The sequence below is a fragment of the Periplaneta americana genome, chromosome 8, assembly GCF_040183065.1.
Source record: "Periplaneta americana isolate PAMFEO1 chromosome 8, P.americana_PAMFEO1_priV1, whole genome shotgun sequence".
Taxonomy (NCBI): Eukaryota; Metazoa; Arthropoda; class Insecta; order Blattodea; family Blattidae; genus Periplaneta; species Periplaneta americana.
Genome location: NC_091124.1, coordinates 33,089,628 through 33,114,107, shown reverse-complemented (window position 1 = coordinate 33,114,107; position 24,480 = coordinate 33,089,628). Strand labels below are relative to the sequence as shown.

Genomic DNA, 24,480 nt, shown 5'->3' with positions numbered 1-24,480 from the left:
GATTTTTTTGACAGCAGACTAGATGACAAAAGCTCCTCAACCGAATAATAACAGGCATTTGCCATATTTATTCTGCGTTTAATTTCCTCCCGAGTGTCATTATATTTGTTACTGTTGCTCCAAGATATTTGAACTTCTCCACCTCATTGAAAGATAAATCTCCAATTTTTATGTTTCCATTTCGTACAATATTCTGGTCAGAGACATAATCATGCTTTGTCTTTTCGGGATTTACTTACTTTACTTATTATTATTATTATTATTATTATTATTATTATTATTATTATTATTATTATTATTATTATTATTAGCTATTATTATTATTATTATTATTATTATTATTATTACTAGTATTAAATTACTAATTTATTCATCACAGTGGCTCAGTGCGTACAAGCCAAGGGGCCTGTGTTCAAATCTCGGTCGATGCACAGTGGATTATTCGTAACTTGTGTTGTGCAAGCCCGTGGTCCAGGCAACACAGGGGTTTTCTCCGGTACTCCAGGTCTTCTGTGACATCCAAACAATAATTCATTACGATTCACTGCCTGTGGTGCACTCTGTGTACGCTTCTCGACACTAGCGTTATCTTTGAGCCACGCTCGTAGAATCAGGGCGAATAATGGCAAGTTAAAGGGCCTGCCGTCGCACAGAAAAGTTACTAACATAATAAATATATTTCATTGGCTGCCATAGCTTTGGCTCTCTGCAATATGAAATTCTTGGGTAAACATTTGACAATACAAGAGACAAGCAATAAGTTTCCGGACTGCCCTGGATGTAGGAAGTACACAGGACATTGGAAACGGAGAAGTTATCTAGAACTAGGGAAACGCCTGGAACTTATACTAAATGCATCACTTTGAAAGGCAGAGAAGAAGACTAGCCATAAGGCGTATATAGAGAGATTTCAGGAAAAATTGCAATAGGTTCTTGAAATGTTTGCACAAAATCACGTGTAGAATTTCAGTTTTTAAAGACAGTCTGACGCTGTTTGATAGGCTAATCAACAGACATGGAAGCAATTATCTTCAGTGACGCGCATGTATATTTAACGGTACAATAAATACAAGTGCAGTTCGGAAATATATTGATTGCACCTTGTAACTGTAGAAATTATAATTAATGAACAACCAAAATTAGACTATTTGAGGTTATAATATTTTATTCTGAATTATATACTTTCATTTATTGATAGTGCTTACAGAAACAATTTCTTCATTACTCGATGTTTCTTACATGTAAATCTCGTGATTTATTTGAACACAGAATTTTGAATATTTCTTCCGAATTTTTGGTGTTAAATTATTAATGTGGCATAGTCGCCTTAGCCGTCTGAATTGTCTACATGGGAAGAAACAAACTGAGAATCATCTGTGACAAGACAAAAGTGACCATAGCAAATTGACGGTATTGCTTTCTAAATTAAGTTGGCTTCTTTTGCTAAATCCGTTTTGTCATTCAAAGTGAAATCCTTCTGTAAAGGATTTTAATCTTTCATTGAGTAATTTGCTATAAATTTTGTAACACATAACTTATTTAAGATATTCTTCAATATCTTTCCGGATTTTTTTATCTCCTTGTACAGGGTGATTCACGAGGAGTTACCACCACTTACGGAGCATATTCCCGAAGACATTTTGAGCAAAAACTGTCATATAAACATCTATCCTTCTCAATATTTTCAAAGTTACGCTAATTTGAAGTTGTTAAGAAAGTATCTTTTTTCTTTAATTTTAAGGATAAAAGAATGTTACAAATAGAGAATGAACTATTCAGAAGCATGCTTTCTTTAATTGGCTAATATTCTGAAGCTAAAAATATGTTGTTAAATGCTTAGTTGCTTCGTACGGACTTTTTTTTTTTTTTTTTTTTTCAATTTTTAACTAAATATTACATTATTCTTCACATTTATCACAATTGTTACAGATCATACGACTTCTAGCAACTTGATTCTTTACGTTTCAATTTTGCATCCTAATGTATAGTCTGAAAGAATTTCTAAGAATGGCGTGATTTGTAACAATTAAGTATGTAAGAAAAATGTAATTTTGTAGTTAAAAATTGGAAGAATCAACTATGAAATTAACAACAGAATACTAGCCAATTTAAAAAATGATACTTCTGAATAGTTTATTCTTTAATTGCAATATTCTTTTACCCTTAAAACTAAAGAAAAGGGGTATTTTTAACAACTTCCAATTAGTGTCACTCTGAAAATATTGAGAATAGGACCCATATTTATATTACATTTTTTGCTTTAAATGTCTTCGGAAATATGTTCCGTAAGGGACGGTAACTTCTCTTGAAGTCCACACCTGTGGAGTAACGGTTCGAATCCCGGTCGGGGTAAGTTACCTGGTTGAGGTTTCTTCCGGGGTTTTCCCTCAACCCAATACGAGCAAATGCTGGGTAACTTTCGGTGCCGGACCCCGGATTCATTTCACCGGCATTATCACCTTCATTTCATTCAGACGCTAAATAACCTAGATGTTGATACAGCGTCGTAAAATAACCCAATAAAATAAAATAAATAAATATAATAAAACTTCTCTTGAATCACCCTGTATATTATGACTATGCTATTTCGTCATTCTTCTGGAATTGTTTTTAAACTGTAAATATTGTTGATAGCCTACATTGGAGAGTTCTCCTGTGAAATAGGTCATACTATCCATAAATGCCAGTACTACTCCGTAAATCACGTTGTATATTATTTGCTGATTGAATGAAATGCCAGATTGTTTCTAATTTTGCTTCATCTTCAATACTGACGCATTGCAGACTACCAACACTTTCGAAAGGAAGGTGCATCTCCTCGCCCGTTGCTCTTGTTTTTCCTGTTTGTTGATGGGTGCTGTGAAGCGCTCTGCTGATCCACATCCGGCCGGAATCTTGTCCACCCGTCGACATACATTAGTTGATGCTGGTTATCACCACACCCGGCAGTGGATTTTACGATTCAGACATGCCATTGATGCTACCCATCTTGGATGTTACCAAAATCGTAAAAGAAAATTCTGTCGAAATGTAACATTCTGCGCTACGATGACAAAAATACAGATATTTTGATAAGAAAGTTGTAAATATAAAATACTGCTTTTGATTATGACCTAAAAATTAAAGGCGTTACTCTTTTTTTCTTTTTGAGGTTCTGGCTGATATGTACATCTATTATCAGGCAGTACATCTCATTTGACGATATGTGTTAGAAGAAGAACAATTGTTTGTATACATCTGAAGTCTGAGTGTGTTACTAGTCAGCGACGTATGCAGTGGAGGGGGAAAGGAACTGGCCACCCTACCCCTTTATCTCCTGGCCTAGTTCCCTCATGAGAGATGCCTTGTTGGTATCACTTCTGAGGTTCAGACCTGTCTTCGAAAAGTTTACTAAAAAGAAAAAAAAACTCTGAAGAAAATTGCATTCCAATTTAAAAATTAAATATAATTATGAAAAGTATAAACATATTTTACGCTATTCGTAAAGCATTGATGTTTGTTACAGTATAAAACGTTGAATATGTCCAGTATGATGTTTTTCAAATAATCTTTTTATGTATTTTAGTCAGATTTTCTAGTAAGTCTGATGCAGTATCTCTAATTTGTCATGAAATTCAATCTTTTTCACTTTCTATGATTCTTTACGGTACCCTTTTTTTAAAACATAGCCCCAAAAGCAAAAAATGTGTTGGATTAAAAGTTGACAAACGCGCATATTAGGGATTGGGAAAATATCTGCAAAGCGCGCAATAACAAAGAATTAGTTTCCAAATGTTCATCAGTTAACCTATTGTCATGGTAACGAAAACTAATAAACAAAACGACGACGACCAAATATTATCAATACGTCTTTACAATAAATTTGTAGCCTATTTATTTTAAGGAAACAAGAAAAAGAGAGTAAGTTACAGGAATTTCAATTTGTTGACCTTCTTTTCACTAATCTAATCATACTACAGACGCCTAATATACTTGGATAAAAATAATTGGTTATGTTTATACAGAATGAATAAAAAAGTGACAAAATTCGTGGATTTCCTATAATTGCGAGAAATGTGTGTGCTCTTCTTGTTGAGATTTGAAAAAAAAAAAAATTGACATGTATTTTCATTTCTGTCTCTATACTCCTCGCATTTAAATTTAACAATACAGAGCCTTCTCGTTAATTACTGTATTTCATAATTTATTGGTTCCTTATTCCATGATGCCTAATATCGAGACAACAATGTAATCGATAGTCGAAACGATTCACACATCAATAATCAATATAACGCCAGAGAATTGTTTGAAATTGTATTGAATAGGCCTACTAATATGTTATTACAGAGAATTTGGAAATTAATGCTTCAGTTAAGTACTTTAGAATAAAAAAGTATATTTAAGTTCAATATTTCGTTAAGTTTTTGCATTACTGTATAATAGATATATTCTCAACCTGAGCGGAACGGCGCGACTTTTATCTCTTGCGTGATGTAGCGCGCTTGGATTAAGTCACCGTATTAACAGAAAGTGTGTTCAGATTTATTGAATGTCAAGCTCCTAAAGGTTTGACGTTATGAGAATAAAACGTTGGTTAAAACTTTTTAATATTAGTTATATTGAAAAATGCTATGTGAGGTTTATTTGGAGTAAATAAACATTTTTTATATATTTATAAAACGGTATTTTTCCGTTATGTATAGATGTCCAAAAGACTTTTATGATAGTTATATATACTTCGGATTATGTTCTATGCATTCTTATTCCCTTTAGTGTCCCATCAGTAAGCCTACCAGGATATCTGTTTGGTGGCAATCTCTGTCCCGTATTTGTGATCGAATATTTGACATCTTCTGAGGCTTAGTGAATCAGAATCCTAGATTACATGCCGGACGATTTTATCTTATAGCTTACAAGGTCTATCCTTGGGATTTACATCATGGAGTACTAGTTTGTGCACGTGTTTGCTAAAAGTAGCTGCTAACAGTGCCCCGTCAGAGTTCATGTCATAATTCCTTTTGGGGACAGACGTTCTCTGCCCCGGATATGTGATATGATATCTTCTGAAGTTTAATAAATCGCATTCATAGGTTATACGCAAGATCATTTCTTTTTCTATTACCGTACGATTTTAATTGTTCCAGACATAGTTGGCTTGGCATGATGTTACTATAGAAACGAAAGTGTGTCTAGTCAGTCGTAAAAAATGTTATGTAGAATTTCACAGATTTATTGTCTTAAAATTTAAGTGATTTTCGAATTGAAAGAAGTGAGTGTATGACTTTTTTGTGAAGAAAAATGAGCGCCATGCAGTTTGTAAATACCTCCAGAACAAAGGTTTAACGCAATGTGAAATCCATCAAGTTATATAATAGTGTGCTGGGAGATTATGCTAGATTCTAGAATACAGGTAAGTAAACTTTTCTAGCATTAGTGACCGTTTCATGTCCAGCTGGAGGAAAAACATCAATCAGTAGAGAGAAAAACGAGTGACACTTGATTTGATCGTTCATTTGTATTAGTAACATTACGTTCCTTTCCTTGCACCGTAATACGTCTATAATAAGTTCGGTCCACTACACAGGAAGTCGATCGACACATTTTCAGGCCAGTTTTGTCGCGCCTATAATTTCTAAACTGCATGACATATTCCATGAAGTAAAGGCGATCGACAAACGAAGGGATCTTGAGTTCGAGCGGGTGACACCACAGTCTAGTATATAGTCACGAAGCTCAATACGTAGTAAATATGCATCCATAGATAGTTGCTAACCACTAGGATCGCTAATATCGCCTCATTACAGATAATGCGAAATAATGCCGGCACAGTCTATTGTTTCTAGTACCCTCACAACTCAAGCTTCGTGACTGTATATCGTTGCTTACGAGATTATACAAGCTGGCGCATAGAGCTTGAAAAACGAGTCTGAAGTGGTTCCCTCGTAATGCCAATTCCGCCGCTCGGAGCGCTGTTCTGCCCTATATATTCATAGCAGAACACTTAAAAGACATTGACATTTGGGACATTTAAAGGACTCATCATTGCTTATTAAATGCTTCGTACAATATTTTATGGACAATAGACGTAATTTGCAAACTTCTACTTCTCAATTATATTACAATAAAAGGCTGTCATTCTTGATATTAAAACATATTACATATAAACTGAGGGACTGTCTGCTCTGTACTTCAGTTCATACACCAAACATTTCCGGAAATAAATTAATTTGACATCTTACATATACGCACTATAGCCTACCCTTTTCACCTAATATTATTAATATTGTTATTAAATAAGATATTGCAACTAATAAAGGTACTGCATTATCTTTAATTTCCTTGAATTCATAATTACGCATTTGCAAGAAGGCCTAACTTTTCCCTCTCTTTTTTTAAAAAAATACGGACGTCACAATAACTGAGAAGTATAATTATTGCGCGATTTTTTCTTGCAGTGGTGAAAACATTTCTATAGGCCTACTGATTAATCTATTGAGCATAGTAATAGTAAACGCTGTAGTATTTTAGTGCGTGTACGCCTACTTAGCTCTTGTAAAACGAAATTTTCACTTTCACTTTCAACGGAACACTCACTTATATTTAGTTCTTGTATCTTGCAGTAAATTATCCATTTGTGATCATCTTTCCAATATAACCTCCCATTGAAACGACCACTTAAAATCATGAGCTAGAATTTATTATTTTAAAAACATTTCCACGTACATACTGTTATAATTGTTATGAACCACAATACAAAAGACAACACTGTGAAATTGGATTAATTTACCAAGATCAACATTAATACCGGTAGTATAAAATCACATATAGGCCTAGGCTATATTATTTCATTACTTTATGGTATTAATTAGAAGAATTAATTTTGAAGAATTTACAAATATGCTGAAATAATTTATGACACCTCTTATAGAAATGTAAAAATATGTATGTACATTATGAAACAATTGGTATAGCACCACTTGAAAATGTTGAGCATTTTAACAGTAACTTGTAAATTGTTCCATCACGTTGTCTATAGTGTTCATTTATTGTAGCACTTTTAGAACGAACGTGGTTCACATACATAAGAAGAAATGACGATGGAATGAGTCGAACACATACAGTTTTCTTTAATTTTTAGCAAATGATGAAGTTGAATATATACTGTTACTTCATATCCTAACATAAGTAGAGTTGCCACCATAGATGTAACACCTGAAATGAATATAAAATAAATTAATGTATTGGTAATGATACAAGAATAAAAAGAAATTAGGCTAGACATAACCTCACAAAATTACAAACACATGCTAAAAAAAAAACTTTACGTATCCGTATATAATAAAACTAGATATTCCAGATATAATTTGTTTCACACGATAACCACCTCAGCCTATTTCGGCAGCAGCCATTATTAGTTAGAGTTTGAGGTGCATTACCTAATCTCATACTAACTTTGTTAAGTTCTCTAACCTAATTCACTGATAATTACGTAACAATACACAGGTCTAAAATACAGACAAATACACATTAATTACCTAATAAGTACAGCATGAAGATAATTCATTACTTTTGTCGGTATTTTCTAAAAGGGAAAGGGAAAACAGTAACAACATTATCTTCAATGTTTACATCACGTCGTTCACATTTTCATTAGGCCTATATCAGTAATGCTTGGTAAGTGAAACAATGCATGAAATTATTTTATATTTCGGGTCACATCATTCGAGAGTCGGAAAATGCAATTCGCCACTTTTAACATAGCATTGCTTGTTATATGAGAGAACTTTGACATTTACCTTAACGTATAAAGATACGACCTGTTGGTACAGAGTTCTTCACATAGCAAAACACAGACAATTTTCGAATATAACTTAGCTGAACAAACTTCAAATAACACTGTAATATGCTTGGCATATTTATAATATTCGTACTCAATCAGTAATGCACAATTAATCGAACAATTTTCACGATGCACAATGCTTTGTAATGGTACTATTCATCATTTCATAGGGCAGAGAGGCGAGCCTAGCGGCAGAAATTGTCATGACTCAAAGAGACCTACTCTCGATCGTGCTATGCGCCAGCTTGTGTAATACCGTAAGCAACGCTGTATATACTAGACTGTGGTGACGCCATCTAGAATTATGCGGTAGAGGGAACTTGAGGCACGAATTGACGTATCGCTCGGCAGTCGAGGCAATATAACTCGAGAATGTGAAGCGATAGCACGTTCGTAGTGGTGTCAGACGATTCGTAGCGAACTAGGCTACAATCTAAATTGAACAACAATTAGCAGTCGTCAAGTTAAATTGAAAAAACTCGTGAGTGAAATTGAGTGAAGAGAGTAATTTAACAATGTCGATGTATATGCAGCGCAAATGGGAACGGACATATAAGCAACGGATATCTTACATTCAGCATTCCATCCTGAGAGACGTATTCACGCAAAAACTCGTGTCCGTGTCTAATACAACATATTCCGATGTTTCTATGTGAGGGACAATAAATATTGTACAGCGTTCTTAGCCTACAAATTTTACATTTGAAGTTTCTATCATGGAGCCTCAGCCTTACATTTATGTGGAAGGTGGAGTAACCCGTATTTATAAGTTTATTAAATAAAGATATCCTCCAAAGCTTAATTAGTGATATTCATAGATGACACGCAAGGTTGAAATGAAAATCGAACGGAATGATGCTGAAGATTAACATGAGGAAAAGGGGAGAAGCCTGAGAAAACCCCTCAATTGCGACCTAGTCCGTCATAAGGATCATATGAAATTTTCAGTGAAAAATCTCAGGCATAACCGGGACTCAAACTTGACCGCCTAAGTGACGGACTGATGCATATCTCTTCGGTCTTAGCTTATTAAAGGAGGGCAATTGGAATGTGATTCTCGTTCAGTATGTTCGTAAATTAAACATGGAAATGTTTTTATACATTGGTTTGTGACAGAAAAGAGATCTCAGATACGTATATCGGGAGGAAAAAAAAATTGTGTTATTGTTTTTCTTACTAGCAAACAATAGTCTATGTATTTCTATAAATAAATATTGCTAATACATTACATATTACATAATATGACTATTTCTTTTTGTTGTGGCCCACACGATCTTACACCCAGATTATTTGGCCCTGTTGGGATTTTGAGTTTGACTTGCCTAGTCTAGACTAGTGTTCTGCGATGTTCGAACATGAGAGAGACAGCCAAGACATTAAAAATTTCGTCTTATTTCAAATTAAAAATGAACGTCTAGAACCATACTAGAAAAAAGCCGTGGCTAACGAGAAAGACAACAATGTGACATCACTGGCTGATCTGCGATTGGTTGAATCCCAAAGCCAAGATAGGCTTTAAAATATAGTTCCGTAAATATTTCATTATAATTAACATTTTTACATATATTATATCAATTCAGATCAGTGCAATGTAATTAACCATTATGTTATATTAAAAGAAACCTGTACCTATACATCAATCTATACTTGATCTTTTCTGTTCACTACGACGTAGTGATACATTAATATGGTTCTTGGCTTGGATAGATAATCGCAAGAGCTGTGGTAAAATCCTCAAGCGGTAAAAATATGAAGAGGTGGGAGTGGAGGAAAGCGAATATTTTTATAACAAAGTGGAACAAACACGACAGGCCTCCTCCTGCAGAGCGAACATGGGCGAATATCGAACTTAGCCTCAACGAACTTGAACGTAACATAACGCGTGTAATGCACGACGTTATTCTAAAACACACAGCTATCGTACCGCAGGAGTTACCGCGTCTGTAAGTCCATCAGTTTGGTTCATTTCAATGTCAATAATATCTGCTCGGCGTTGCCATACTGTGTCTCATGCAATTAGGTTAACTTACTTGGAGTGTCTTGATCCAAATTCTTTGAGTGAAAGATTGCAGAATAAATACTTCTGAACTGTTGTGTATTTTCATGCTGTATGATTTTTTGTAAATATTTACAGTGACCAAAGCAAAAGAAGGGCATGTCTTTGTGTCATTTAAAATAAACGCAGTGAAAGTAAAATTGGTTCTTTCTTTGACAGCTGGGCAGTGTCAACAGTGATGACGCGGCAGAACTTTGTGCCTTCCAGCGACGGTAGTTCCATGTTAAATGCTCTTATTCCTATGTGGGACATGTGCAATCACATCAATGGCAAGGTAAGCGGTGTGCTGACCTTTAGGATTTACAATAATTTTAATGTCATGTAACTTCTCTATTAAATTTTTGGTAAAAGAGAAAGCAGAGGGAAAGTTTTCTTCAGTTGAAATTGCCTGAAGACTTCTCACAAGCATGTTGTCTTAAGAGACGATTTCAAATGGTTGTAGTTGTAATATTTTCATTCATCATCATCATCATCATCATCATCATCATTATTATTATTATTATTATTATTATTATTATTATTATTATAACTGGGTTCTGAATACTTCTGATACCCTTGATATTTGGGAATATCAGGAGAAAGGACTAAATACGTTTTTAATTTTTTGGGGCCTTCTTTCTTTCCATTTGAATAATAGATTTAGATTTCCACTATATCGAAGTTTATGGGATCATGTGGTGTAGCTATCTCCGTTCTGCATTTTCCAGAAATGTGTTGTCTTTTCACCATCCAACAATATTTTGTAATATTCATTCATAGTTTTGTGCCCAAGGGCAGGTCCTTCATTACAAACCCAGCATTCACCAATCTTCCCTCTTTTCCACCTTCCTCTGTCTTCGCAAACGATCCATATATCTTAATGTCGTGTGTCATCTGATATCTTCTTCTGCCCCGAACTTGTTTCCCGTTCACCATTCCTTCCAGTGAATCTCAGTATGCAATTTCTTCTTAGCCAGTGATCCAACAATTTTTTTGTTGTTGTCAGTTTCAGCATTATTCTTTCTTCACCCACTCTTTCCAACACAGCTTTATTTCTTATTCTGTCTTTCTATTCCACACACTCCATTCTTCTCCGTATCCACATTTGAAATACCTCAAAGTGTGGGTCGCGACCCGTGTGGCAGGTAAGGATGTCGCGAGATGATTTACAAATTGAAACAAAAAATGCATTATTAACATTAATTTATTTTGTGTTTAGAAACATAAGCAAAGTTGAACATAAAAATAAAAAAAATAAAAATTCAGTAGTTATAAAGCGAAAAATAATGTGATAAATGTGCCTGCTTTTAGAACTTAGTTTTTAAAATCTGGACTCTGTATTCGATACGCACACAGTGATATAATTTTCAAGTTCAAAGAGATTTCTTACTTTTGTTTGGATGGTAATCATAGATGTTTGAGAGAGGAACAGAGATTAAGGATGTTTGAGAATAAGGTTCTTAGGAAAATATTTGGGGCTAAGAGAGATGAAGTTACAGGAGAATGGAGAAAGTTAGGCCGGGTGCACACAGAATCAGACGCGGCGCGACGCGACATTTTGTCTCGTGGTACTTGTCTCCCATTGATTTCTTATGGTGCGATGCACACAGAATCAGACGCGGCGCGACGGTCGCGAGCAGACACAAGGCGACACGAAGAGACAACATCGAATGACTGCTTGAAGTTCGTCGCGAGGAGACTGATTGCGGCAGTGTACTGCGCATGCGTTAGTAGTGGCTATGATTGCACGCTTTCAATATCTACAAAAAATACTATTGTTGTGTAGTGCATATTATTCGTAATGGAGCTCGATGCGGATAAATTAGTTGATTTAGTACAGGAGAGATACATTCTGTACAATCTTTGAAACAATATCACGAGAATAATGTGGTTTCTGAAAATATGTGAAAAATTGCAAATGAGATGAAAGCACCAGGTGAATAATAATGTATAATAATAACACTGCGTAACAAATAATTTATAATAATAACACTGCGTAACAAATGTTAACTTTTTTTTGCGCTAGACATGTGCTATATGTTTTCTACATAATTTGAGCCTCCTGAATACGAATATGACAATAAAAACAGTTGTTGGTTACGGTTTTTGAGAAATTTTGGAATTTATATATATTCAAAATATTGTTTTATATAATGACAATAAGGCTAAATATTCACTGTTCAGAAGATTACAGCTTTCTTTTTCTCCATTTTCTTTTACACTGGGCATCAGGAACATCACGAGCTAAAGTCCAACAATAGTCTGCTAGCATATTGGTATTCCATTGTCTTTGGTATCTTTTTTCCATAGTTGAAATTTCTTGATGGAAGCGCTCATCATGCTCATCACTGAAATCGCACAATTCTCGGGAAAAAAGTCAAGATGTAAGTGAAGGAAGTGAATTTTCAGAGAAATTTTACAACCCCTAGTTTAATACGCCAACAGTACATTTTTCACTAGTTCTTCATAGTTCTCACTTCTACAGTTACCCAGAAAATTAATTCAACGTCCTTGAATGCAATTCAGACGGCTGTCTCTTTTCCTTCCAGCAAAGATTCGAAGTGATTGTCCATTATTTCTCTAATTTGTGGTCCATTGAGAACTCCCTCTTTTATTTTTTAATTACTAATAGCAGGAAATATTAAGGAATGCGCGCTGGTCCGAGTCCTCATGGGGGAAGAAATTTTCTCATGTAATTTCGGCCAGTGTATGGGACCGGTGCCCACCTAGCATCGTGATGCACTTGGGGAGCTACGATAGGTAGCGAAAGCCGGTTGCGAAAGCCAGATATAACGACTGGGGAGATCATCGTGCTAACCACACGATACCTCCATTCTAGTTGGATGATCGTCCACCTCTGTTTTGGCATGTGGACGTGAGGCCAGCAGCCGGCTGGTCGGGCTGGGCTCTTCACGGGTGTAGCGCCACGGATTATTAATAGCAGGAAATTTTTCCTGCATATTTTTAAATGCTTCAGTTTTATAATTTATCCCTTTAACAAAATTCTTCATTAACCCTAACTTATTGTGTAAAAGGGGTAAAATTACTTCGCTTTGAGGTACAAGGGATTGATGTATAACATTTTTCTTCCTTGGCTCTAGTGATTGTCGTTTTATTTTATAATGCTTATCTCGAGCGCGAGTCCACACCTGTGGAGTAACGGTCAGCGCGTCTGGCTGCAAAACCAGGTGGCTCGGTTCGAATCCCGGTTGGGGAAAGTTACCTGGTTGAGGTTTTTTCCGGGGTTTTCTCTCAACCCAATACGAGGAAATGCTGGGTAACTTTCGGTGCTGGACCCCGGGCTCATTTCACCGGCATTATCACCTTCATTTCATTCAGACGCTAAATAACCTAGATGGTGAAAAAGCGCCGTAAAATAACCCAATAAAATAAAATATCTGGAGCGCGACTGTCCAATTCGTACAGAAAGCAGCAAAATTTTGTGTAGCCTAATTGCATTCCAAAAAGCAATGCTACAACCTTCAAATCCGCACATATAAACCATTCGTACTTTGAATATTATCATTAAAGCACACTTTAAAGAAATAGCCTACACGTCCTACACAGAATACTAACACCGCAGAAATATCCTGGTAAACTGAAGCGTTTTCATACGGCGAACCTGTTTCTTCCCCTCCAAATGGAACCGAAAAGGCCAATAAAACAATTTCCGCTTCTAGAAGTGTTTTGACATGGTGATATATTGCAAAATATAAACTACAGTAATGTAATTAAGCTCACCGTGAAAGAAATGCACATCTCAAGTAAAATCAGGTAAACTCAAGTGAATTTATACCGCGAGCCTGTTTCACTCCCTCGAAATAGACTCGTAGAAGGGCAATAAAATAGTTTCCCTTTCTACAAGTGTTTCTAACATGGTGCCCTACATATACTACATTTGTTTTCACATAATGGGTCTTCACATTTGTAAAACAAAATAGTTACACACGAAATACGGTGATTTTTAAATAAAATGCATAGAAAATTAATCATATTGTGCATCTCGAAAATCCGAAGTGATGGAACATTTTGCTTGTTATTTTTTAATTCAGGAGGTCTAAATTATTAAGAATTTGTTAGTTTTATTTCTGGCGCAAAATGACCGTTGACCAGTGTAATTTGTAGTAAGCCTAATTTTCTGCTCTAAACTATCACTCATTATTGATTTAATATATTATTTTTCTTTATTGTGAATCGTGAAGTAGTCATAAACATAAAAAATGACGTTTGTGCAGTACATTTTAATTTTAGGAGCTTGCGTCCTTAGGAAATAAGCAAATACAATAGAATTTTTCATATAGACAGGCCTCTACTATTGACGCCATATTCTAGCCTAGGCCAGTTTTCCAAACCCACACAGGCAGCAAATCAGTTGTCGCGATCAGACAGTTTTAAGCTGTCGCGAGGCGTTGTAAAGCAAAACGTAGCGTCGCGCCGCGCCACGTCGCGTCGCGTCTGATTCTGTGTGCACCCGGCCTTACACAACGCAGAACTGCACGCATTGTATTCTTCACCTGACGTAATTAGGAACATTAAATCCAGACGTTTGAAATGGGTAGGACATGTAGCACGTATGGGCAAATCCAGAAATGCATATAGAATGTTAGTTGGGAGAGCGGCGGGAAAAAGAGCCTTGGGGAAGCCGAGACGTAGATGGGAGGATAATATTAAAATGGATTTCAGGGAGGTGGAATAGGATGGTATGGACTGGATAAAATCCATTTGTAAGTACCAGTAACTTACAGTTTGTTTAAATTGATATTAATTAATTTTAAGTAAAATAGTGATGTCTTTTGCAGTTGTCCACAGATTTTAGTGCAGAGAGGGACAGAAGTGAATGCTTGGCTTGTCGGGATTACCAGTCAGGGGAACAGATCTTCATCTTCTACGGGCCCAGAACGAATTCAGAGCTGTTTGTGCATAATGGCTTCGTGTACCCTGATAACGAACATGACGGCCTGCGACTGAAACTGGGTGTCAGCCGAGATGACCCGCTGCAGCCAGAACGGGCACAGCTATTGAATCGTCTGGGCATCCCTGCTAATGGCGACTTCATGCTTAAGAGGGGGCCAGACCCAGTCGACGGCAGGCTGCTAGCATTCCTCAGAGTCTTCAACATGGGACCAGGTTTGTACACATTTCTGAAACATCGCTGTACACTTGTCTTGGTGCCATAACATCGTGGTACTATCTTTGGGTAACAGTTGTAACAGATTTCTGTTATTTCCTTTTCTGATAGAGCAGATATGCAACTCCAGAATGTTTGATAAGTCTGTCAGTTTTATTCTAGAAATATTTAGTAACATTGTGACTGTTTGTGTGGCAGAACATCTGAAGCATTGGCTGTCTAGTGACCACAGCTCTGACCTTGTGTATCCTGACTGTGCCCTCGAGACAGAAGTGGAGTCGAAGATGTGGAAGTTTCTACTCACTAGGATATATCTTCTTCAGCGTTCTTACACCACTATGCTGGAAGTGAGTTTGAATTCTGTTTTTAAAGATAGATAGATAATATTGTTATATGTAATATATTTTTGTCATTAAGTATTTCTTTCGGCGAGATGGTACTTCACATATTTTGCATACAGTGCCATCCTACCTTATTACTTCGCAATTTATGCAAACCTTATCTTATTTAATTCACTCTTCCACACATGTCTCTTTTAAATGTATCTTTGTCACCTCTCACTTCCCCATACCTATTCCAACCCCCTCACTTCACTTCACTTGCCATTGACATCCGTGTTCCCCCTACTATCTGCTTTTTCTTTCTTTCTTTCTCGCACTACTTCCTCCCCACACCAACTCCTTAAATCATGAATGATTTCGAGGGAAAAATTATTCCGGGGCCGGGTATTGAACCTGGGACCTTGGGTTAAACGTACCAATGCTCTACCAACTGAGCTACCCGGGAACTTTACCAGACACCAATCCAATTTTTCCCTCTATATCCACAGACCTCAAAGTGGGCTGACAACCGTCAAGCAACCAACATTGAGTGCACACTAACTCTGTGTGACTTAAATTGTGGTTTTCTGTTAACGAACAGTGACGAATGTAACTGGTAGCAAGAGAGCAATCCAAAGTGAATTAAACGTGCAACATATGTTTACGAATAAAATAATGATAACCTGCAAAGGGAACGCTCCATCACTACATATTATAATAAAATAAACACACTTGGAACAACACACTTATTCACAGCAGTGGAACTGAATAAAACAAAAATGTAACTATCACAACGCAAGAGTGATTCTATCGATGTCGTTTCTCTTCTGAATGTACTCTTGAATATCATTCAAGCTACCTCGTGACCTTTCCTATCGCCCGCTCTTCCTTAGCGCATTGTTTCGTTCGCATTCCTGCCGTCGGTATTCCCTGCTTGCGAGACCTATATACATATTGTAGTCATAATTTCCTTGTTACAGGAAGACTACGAGTTATTGAGACATCCTGGTCTAACACCTTGCTTTCGCCTAGCAATTCAGTTGAGGATAACAGAGAAAAAGTTGCTGACAGCAGCTGAAGAATATGTGAAACAGCGGATCAAGACCTGAAGAAGTTCATCAGATCCTGAGATAACTGACCCTTTGTATGATCTAACCACAAAGTGCAGGAGTTGGGGTTGTACAGACACTTAGCCGATATTGTGGTCTTGTGATAGCCTACATGTGCATAACGAGGTATGTATTCAGGGCCGGCCTGAACAAGTTTATCCTGTTTATATATATGTACGTCTTGCCCACTGACACAGAATGACTTTGTGTGTATAGATAGTAGTGAAGAGAATGTGGGAGATGTACATAGTATTGTAATCAATCATTCAGGAGAATTCAGGTACATCATTGTATTGTTGTTGTAATTTAACAACAAATATTATGGGTTTTCTGTAACTATTGCACCATTGAAAAGATACAGTTACACCCATGTTCACCACTACTGGTTCTTTTGAGAAAACGCCAATATTTTATAATGATGTTACCTATTTGTTTTAATTCTATAGTAGTCCCAATTTTGTATCTTATTTCACAACCTCAAATCCGGGTATTTTTTTCTTCTTAATTCACTCATGGCAGGAATGTGTATGACTTTCAAGAATTTGATAAAACAGAGGATTAACATTGTGGTCCAAGTGTTGAATAATCTTCTATGAGGAGGAGAGGTGCGCGTGACTTCCTTACACATTATCGTTATGGGACTCCTTGCTCTGTAATAATATTATAGTATCATCATTGTAAGTCATTGTAGCGGTTTTTCCTATGTCATTATTTGCGTTTATCACATAGCCCAAAATGTAGCCCCTATATTTACGCGAGTTCATAGATATAGTCCCACATCAAAGAAGTACCTGTAATTTTAAAAAAGTGCAAAATTGACTGTGTATTTACACGAATTGTTTTTATTGTTTTTAGGCCCTCTGTCCATTTCCCAAATATTTCTATTTACTTACTTGGTTTAAAAAGTTTTCGGAATTTATTTTTTTCGCCGAAATGAATAATGTTATGTGATATACTTCTGTTTCTGGTATTGGCATCATTCATGACGTCACTTCCTTAGAAGTTTCATGATCATTGTCATTGTTGTTGTGTGCCAACTGGCGTTGTTTGTGTGATATTCGTTTGTTGCATTTCAGAATGAAGGCTGTATGAGTATCAAAGACTACCAGTGCTCCGGTCAACCTTCAGAAAAACGTTCTTGCCAGGCATAGACCTGTGTTTTTTTCATTGCTGCTTCACCATTAGCCTCTTCAATCATTCTTAAAGGAGCAGTCCGCGATAAAATTCTAAATTTTGATTATATTATAGGACGTTTACCTAAGTAATCCTTAGATTAACATAGTTTGTCTCATCTCTCTACGCCTTTTAGTTTGTGAAATATTAAAGGTCTTACTGCAAGCTCTGACGTCATAACCACCGATCGCTTTATAAGACTGCATTGTAGTTCTGTTTAACATACAGTGGTGTAAAACGAGTAAATACAGATTCATATGTTACAGTCAGTTATTATTAACTCACTTAGGACCTACCACATGCATATAATGCAACAGTAATAATAATAATAATAATAATAATAATAATAATAATAATAATAATAATAACTTACCCCAACTCTATCCCACTTTAAATCCCGTGTACAATCCATTCTGTTCCATTCTGTGATTAGAACGACTTGGGTCTGGTAAGGGTTCAAACTGAAATGGTTTAATATTTCGATCCATTATAATCTAAGTCAGCGCCTTCACTGAGTGAGTGAATGTATGCGAGACGTGAAATATTCGTAATGAAAGGACTACAGATACGTGTTTATGTCACGTTAGCAATAAATTAGTACATGGTTTATATTATTTTATTGCACCATAGTTGTTGAGTCATACGGTTTAGGCACTTCCAACACATTCCTCTGTATATCTTCTCTCCACGTGTTTTCCTTCCTGCTGTATGTTTTCTTTTCCATCCATCGTTTAGTGACTTTCGAGTATTGGAGTCTGGAGCTAGTTACATCTCTTTTCACGTTGTAATTATGGTCATTATCGCAATCATAGTTCTTGTTTACCATTCCATCATATGGAAAGTGTTTTCTCTTAGGAGTGTAAACCAATCTGCCGTTATGATATGATTCAAGTTTGCTGGTGTGACAAAACTGATTAGTCTGCTTTAGGTCTTTTAAAAGGGCAGGGTTACATACAACATTTTTCAGAGCATTATAATCGCTGGATCCAGGTTCGATCCATTCCCAACAGCAGAATGACAAATATTACAGAAGAGAAACTAAATTTGTAATGCTGACCAGAATACAAAAAACACCTTTTTGGCTTTCTATATTACTTTCTGTTTCATGTGCAGCGTCCTCGGAACCTGATGAATTAGAATTTGAAGTTTCTTCTTCTATTTGAAAAGATCTAAGTCAGTTTCTGTCTCACCCACATCTGATTCACCACACACATTTCTTGGCGTTTCGCACTCTATCTCACACTGCACAGCTTTGTTTATATTAGGTTCCTGTGAATTTGCAGCCTCATCGAGAACTACACACACGTCAATATTTTCAGCTATAGGTGCATCACTGCAACTTGCTATTGCTTCTTCGACGACCTTCTTTCATTTATAAGCAGAGGAGCGCGTAGTATCAGAACTGTCTTGGCGAGATTATCCTTTCAAAAACAAGGAAGGGACAGCAGTTTTCTTCATTTTTGTAGGAGTTCTGTTGTCTTTCATTGAACGTCTTTTTAGTAGAGACGATTCCTCACAATCAATTTCATGGAAATGATTAGAACACACAATATCAGTTTTCGATGGTGTAAAACATTTCTGTTGATTTTCTTCACCCATGTTTTTAAATATTTGCGGTGACTTTTCTCTGCTCGGAAATACATGAAATGATACCTCTTCTCCATGTTGTGCTTTTGTTCTTCCCTCTGAACACGAAAAATCACAACACCACAGCATTTTAAACTGTATTACGATATAATTTCTTCTGTTTAGTCTACTGTAGTTCAAAATCGTTCATATAAAGAAAAATAGCCCTACATAAAACCACAACGTAGGTATGTGCTGTTTTATGATTAAATGAAAAGCAAAATATGACTTCACTCAATCACAACTAAGTCTCAAGTTCTGTTCACGTGTACTACGGCGCGAGAAAATTATTTAATATAAAGCACTGCACTTGGAGATGTTCTCGGTCTACTACACAATCACATCAGTTCAGTGGCTATGACGTCATAAGTATTTGTGCGGAGTCAGTAACTCAAGAACCATGTCTTGCATTGACATGCGGCAAATTGCATTCTACTTAGATTGAAAAACGTGTTTGATTAAAGCCAGCTTAATTTTATCGCGGACTGCTCCTTTAATGTCTCATCTAGACCTGAACTATGTTACGGAAGTGAAGCAATGAGAAGTATGGATATCAGCAGAGTAACGGCCTGTGAAATGAAATTTATGAGAGCTACACTAGGAAATACAGTAGAGCATCGATTATCCGAGTAGAGGAAGCGCAAAGAAAGCTTGCCCATTTGACTCATGCGCAGAGAACGATATTCGGTCCTCGTGCCGTCATGCTCGTTACAGGGCTGCTATGAATCACGCAATGCTAATTACAGGGCGCATTCGAAAGCGCGGTCTTGAGCTGTTCGTCTCGTGAAATGTATTGTGCAGAGCGGGTAGAAGCCAGCGTGTGCGTTACATATTCTGGGTTTTATCCCTCATATCAGGATTTTTATAGAGTTCAAACTGTGTTTGTACAATAACAGAGTTCTGTATAACTTAACATTCTATGTACTTAACAATGCCCCCCATTGGCTCTAAATTAGGAAGTGCTAATGAAACGTTACACAGTCAAACTAGGGAATTATTTATAACGTTTATAAATGTATGAAAAACGAAACAGGCTCCTCTCGTAACATAAGGAGTAAATACAGATTAAAATAAATCGACCATAGTACCACGCTAGTTATCAGAACATTTTAATAAAATCACATAGTATTAGTTATTAGTATTTTATTACAATGTCAAATATCAATCACATATTTCTTATAACATCTTTGTCATTTCATTCAGTGATTTTATATGTAAAAGAATTCGTGCTTCTGTATTTTCAACAATGTTATGTTACTAGTTACTCTGCAACAAGGTTTACGTTACGTTACATGCGCTGTGATAAATCTCACTCGAAACGTCAAGCCAGCAGACGACTGAGAACTGACGACAGTTTGCCAATCGAATCGAAGCAAGGTCGAGTGCACCCGAACATTTCCGAAAGTTCGCGCAGCTTTCCGTGGCAAGCTCTTCTTGCGTTTACTCTACCTATCAACCGAAACATCAGTTAACCTAAAGCTTTCCAGTCGGCAAATTTGAATTTGCACACGTGTCATGTAAAAGTTTAGCTAGCTCTGTTTCCGAGATTTAGTGGCAAAAAAGCGAGTCTCAGCTCTGAAGCAAAAAAAAAAAAAAAAAAAAAAAAAATTGGACTTCATTTCCTAAACTGTAGGCCTACTTTAATGGCCGTTTTGAACTTGTTAAACTAGGCTAGTCAGTTTTCTGTGTTACTTGTAAGACGTATGATACAAAATATATACTGTATGTACAGTTTTGTGTTTAATATCAGTGTTTCTTTGTTTCGCACTGCTCCTATGACACCGGTACAATTTGTTTTCGTAAATGATTGGTTATCCGAATACCCCCTTATTGTTTCGGATAATCGATGCACTACTCTATTTGCTTGGACCACAAAAGAAATGAGGATATCATGCAAAAACTTCATGTCCAACGAATGAATTGGAATAGACTTCCAAAAGCCATGCTTCAGTACCGTTCCCAAGGGAAGAGATCTTTAGGCCATCCAAAAAAAAAAAAATAGGCGAACCGAGAATAACTCATTGAAACCATAACAGGCCTTGGGTCTTATACTTATTTGGATGATGATGATCCCACATTCTGAAGTGCGACGAACGAATATCAAACCACAACAACCAATTGCCACACAACAATGACTATGATCATGAAACTTCTACAGAAGGGTCATCATGAATGAATGATGCCAACACCAGAAACATACCACGTAACATTATTCATTTCAGCGAAAAAAATATATTCTGGAAACTTTTTGAACCGAGTGCTATTAGTTAACACTCTATCACGCAAAGAGAAAATATTGTGATGTGTGCCAAAATTGAGTTCGATATTTTGACTGGCACACACATTTTCAGTCTCCCTGATAACCGAAAAAGTTGTTCTGTGTCAAGTTTGTTGTCTGTATATGTACAGTCTTTTCTCCAGCAGAAATTATGCACATGAAATATCAGAATTGTAGGTCGACAAATGATGATAGTTTTCTTTAATTTATTCGAAATAAATTGCATAAGATGACAGGTCATTCAAAACTCAATTCCTGGTTAAGAATGCTTTCAACATTAGCGCTTTCATTTTGCATATTGATATGTGCAGATACACGTATCATATGTCTCATCAGGCTGGCTCTTTATGCATAAAAAATACTATATATAGGTTGCTTCAATATGAGCAGGCTGTGTAAATACATTAGTAAGTGGTTCTCATCGTGCAGTTGTATTGTCTTTAAAAATTAGTGGGAAGGGGGGGGGAAGAAAAGGGAACAGTTTTTTGTTGCATGCTGTAGGAAAAATATGAAACTTTTATCAGTTTGAAAATAAACTTAAATGCACATACGTAAGGAAACGCACATTCCTCTTGGATAAAGACTATTGACACATGATACATTGTAGCCTATTCATTAACCTGGTACGAACACTTGCGTTCTCCTTTCTTGTACAGAAACTTAGTTAATTCTATCGTAATTGTGTAATACGAAAAATGTCATTTTAAGATCTTCCATTACTGCAGGACTGATAGAAATGGAGCGAAAGTTCAAATTTAATTTTGAGGGTGAGTCAATAATTATCTACTTATTATAATGTCTTATTATATAATCTTGAAAACCTTAGAAAGTACGTAATTTCTAAACATGATCGACCTGCTTTTCAGCATCTTGCTCAATTTCATCATAAACATTTGTATGTCCTTAGAAAAAATTGGTTTTGCTTCAAAAACAATCATCACATTCACCATGTCTTTCAATCGTCCTATGCTGAAACAGCATGGACTAGGTTGGTGATTTATAAAGCGAGATCAGGACTGTATGTGCAGTGCTCCACTACCTCGAAATTTAGCTTCCAGATAGTTGCTGCAATATAAGATATATCATTTTTTTTTGTGTCTTTCTGTGAAATGTTTTGTGACTCATTTTGCACACTATGTTGAAACCAAGTCTCTTGTAAAATATTTTGTGAACAAACCCATGACTAATCTGCACGTTATTTGTCTTTGCATCAGTTTCCTGTTCCTCGAAGCATGTTTCAGGCTCGAACTTTGTCGTCAGGAGTGAATGTTTACAGATAGTACACTTATATAGCCATTGCAATCTATTCATAGAATTTTTTCAAAATAAAACATTGTTTTATCAACATCATCATCATCATCATCATCATCATCATCGTTAAAGAACATTATAAGCTGTGGAAGCTCTTGAGTATGAAATTAAAAAAATAGTTCCAAACCAGCTTGTCTTGGCAAGCCATTTTCTAATAAGTAAATTGGAAATGTTTAAAATAATTTTCTAAGTTGTCGCTACCGTATATCTAGTCTTTCAGGATGTACCTGAAGCTTTTCTTTCTGATGGATGTTCTTGAAATCTTTTTATAGTTTTTCGCATTTTGGAGTTCTGGTAACATGTCTGATTGTTCTGAGTGTCTGTCTTGTTTTAATTTTGAAAACTGTGTTAATATCTTAATAAAAATGATGAATTTCTTTATTGTTTAATTTTCTTTATGTCTGTCCACAGTCCTGTAAATATTTTAATCAAAATCACATTTTAGAAATTTTAAATTATTTTCATGCAATGTGGTTAAAGACCATGTATTACATATAAGAGTACTGGTATGATACATTATTAAATACCGGTACTTGGGTATTTTTTACTCTATTGAGATAATTTTGCTTTTAGGATATTTAGTAAAGCATATTAACATCTGTTTGCTTCTTGTACTTGCACAGAGACTTCTTTTACACTAGTCATATGAGATATCTTGAGTTCCTAAAAAGTTGACCTTTTTGACAACATGTTCGTGAATTTTCAAGTTGTGATTTGTAGTGGAAAACACTAGATATTTATTTTGCAATCCATTTTTGATTGATTTTCAGAAAAGTCTGTAATATATATTAGAAATATTTATTTTTCAGTCACTGACTTTACTGCAATATTTGTAAGGTACAAAACCTTTACATTACATGTTTTAAAAATCGTATGAACGTTTTCGTTGGACTATGCCAGCATCATCAGATACGACATTCACTCTAGCAATATCATTAGTCTCTACAAATACAATACATATTAAATAGCATACAGAATAATAATAGTACATTATGCAATGAGCCTATAATGAAGGTAATTAAGAAGCGAGTACGGATATTTATGAAACGAGCGCTTGCGCTCGTTTCATAATTTTCATATGAGCTTCTTAATTACCATTATAGGCGAGTTTCATACGACTTTTTATGCTCGACCATATTTCTAACTTGATATTATTAATTTTCTTTGTATCTGACCTTGACCAATGTTGTGAGATGTGCGCAGACGCGAAAGTATTGAGTTTTTCCGAGGAACAAATGTCCACATTGACCTTGCTAGGCCATAAGAACCTACAGAGATAACACTGAAATTAAATTAGACATTGAAAAACGAGATGACAAATTGAATTTATTTGAATATTATTTACAATTAACGCTAATTATTACAGTAACAGAACATAACCTTCTGCGACAGTATTGGATTTCCAGCCTCCATGACTTTTCGCTAATTCTCTTTCGATTGCATATCCGAGAATAATCGATACTTGCGGTTTTATAACGATAGAAAGCTGACCTGCCATTGGCTGAACAGTTGTAACCTGAGTCGTCATTGGCTGAAAGACCTGACCTTTAATGAATAGGTTACTTTAATGACATGCATTAAAGGTCTGCTACCAGGTGTATAATTACTACATTTTGGCATGGTCGAGCATAAACCATATTAAAACCAACATTAGGATACAGATGTTATTCTTGTGTGACTG

At 35.9% G+C, this 24,480-nt stretch overlaps 1 protein-coding gene across 1 annotated transcript in view; it reads left to right on the top strand.

Annotated features, from left to right (window-relative positions):
• Setd3 (SET domain containing 3) overlaps positions 1-23,178 on the top strand; it is a 130,637-nt gene extending 107,459 nt beyond the window's left edge. The window contains exons 7-10 of the mRNA XM_069832723.1: positions 10,035-10,149; positions 14,654-14,981; positions 15,181-15,329; positions 16,283-23,178. Coding sequence (XP_069688824.1) covers positions 10,035-10,149; positions 14,654-14,981; positions 15,181-15,329; positions 16,283-16,411 — 721 coding nt within the window. The 3' untranslated portion in view covers positions 16,412-23,178. The remainder of the gene's footprint in view (positions 1-10,034; positions 10,150-14,653; positions 14,982-15,180; positions 15,330-16,282) is intronic.
• The last annotated feature ends 1,302 nt before the right edge of the window (positions 23,179-24,480 follow it).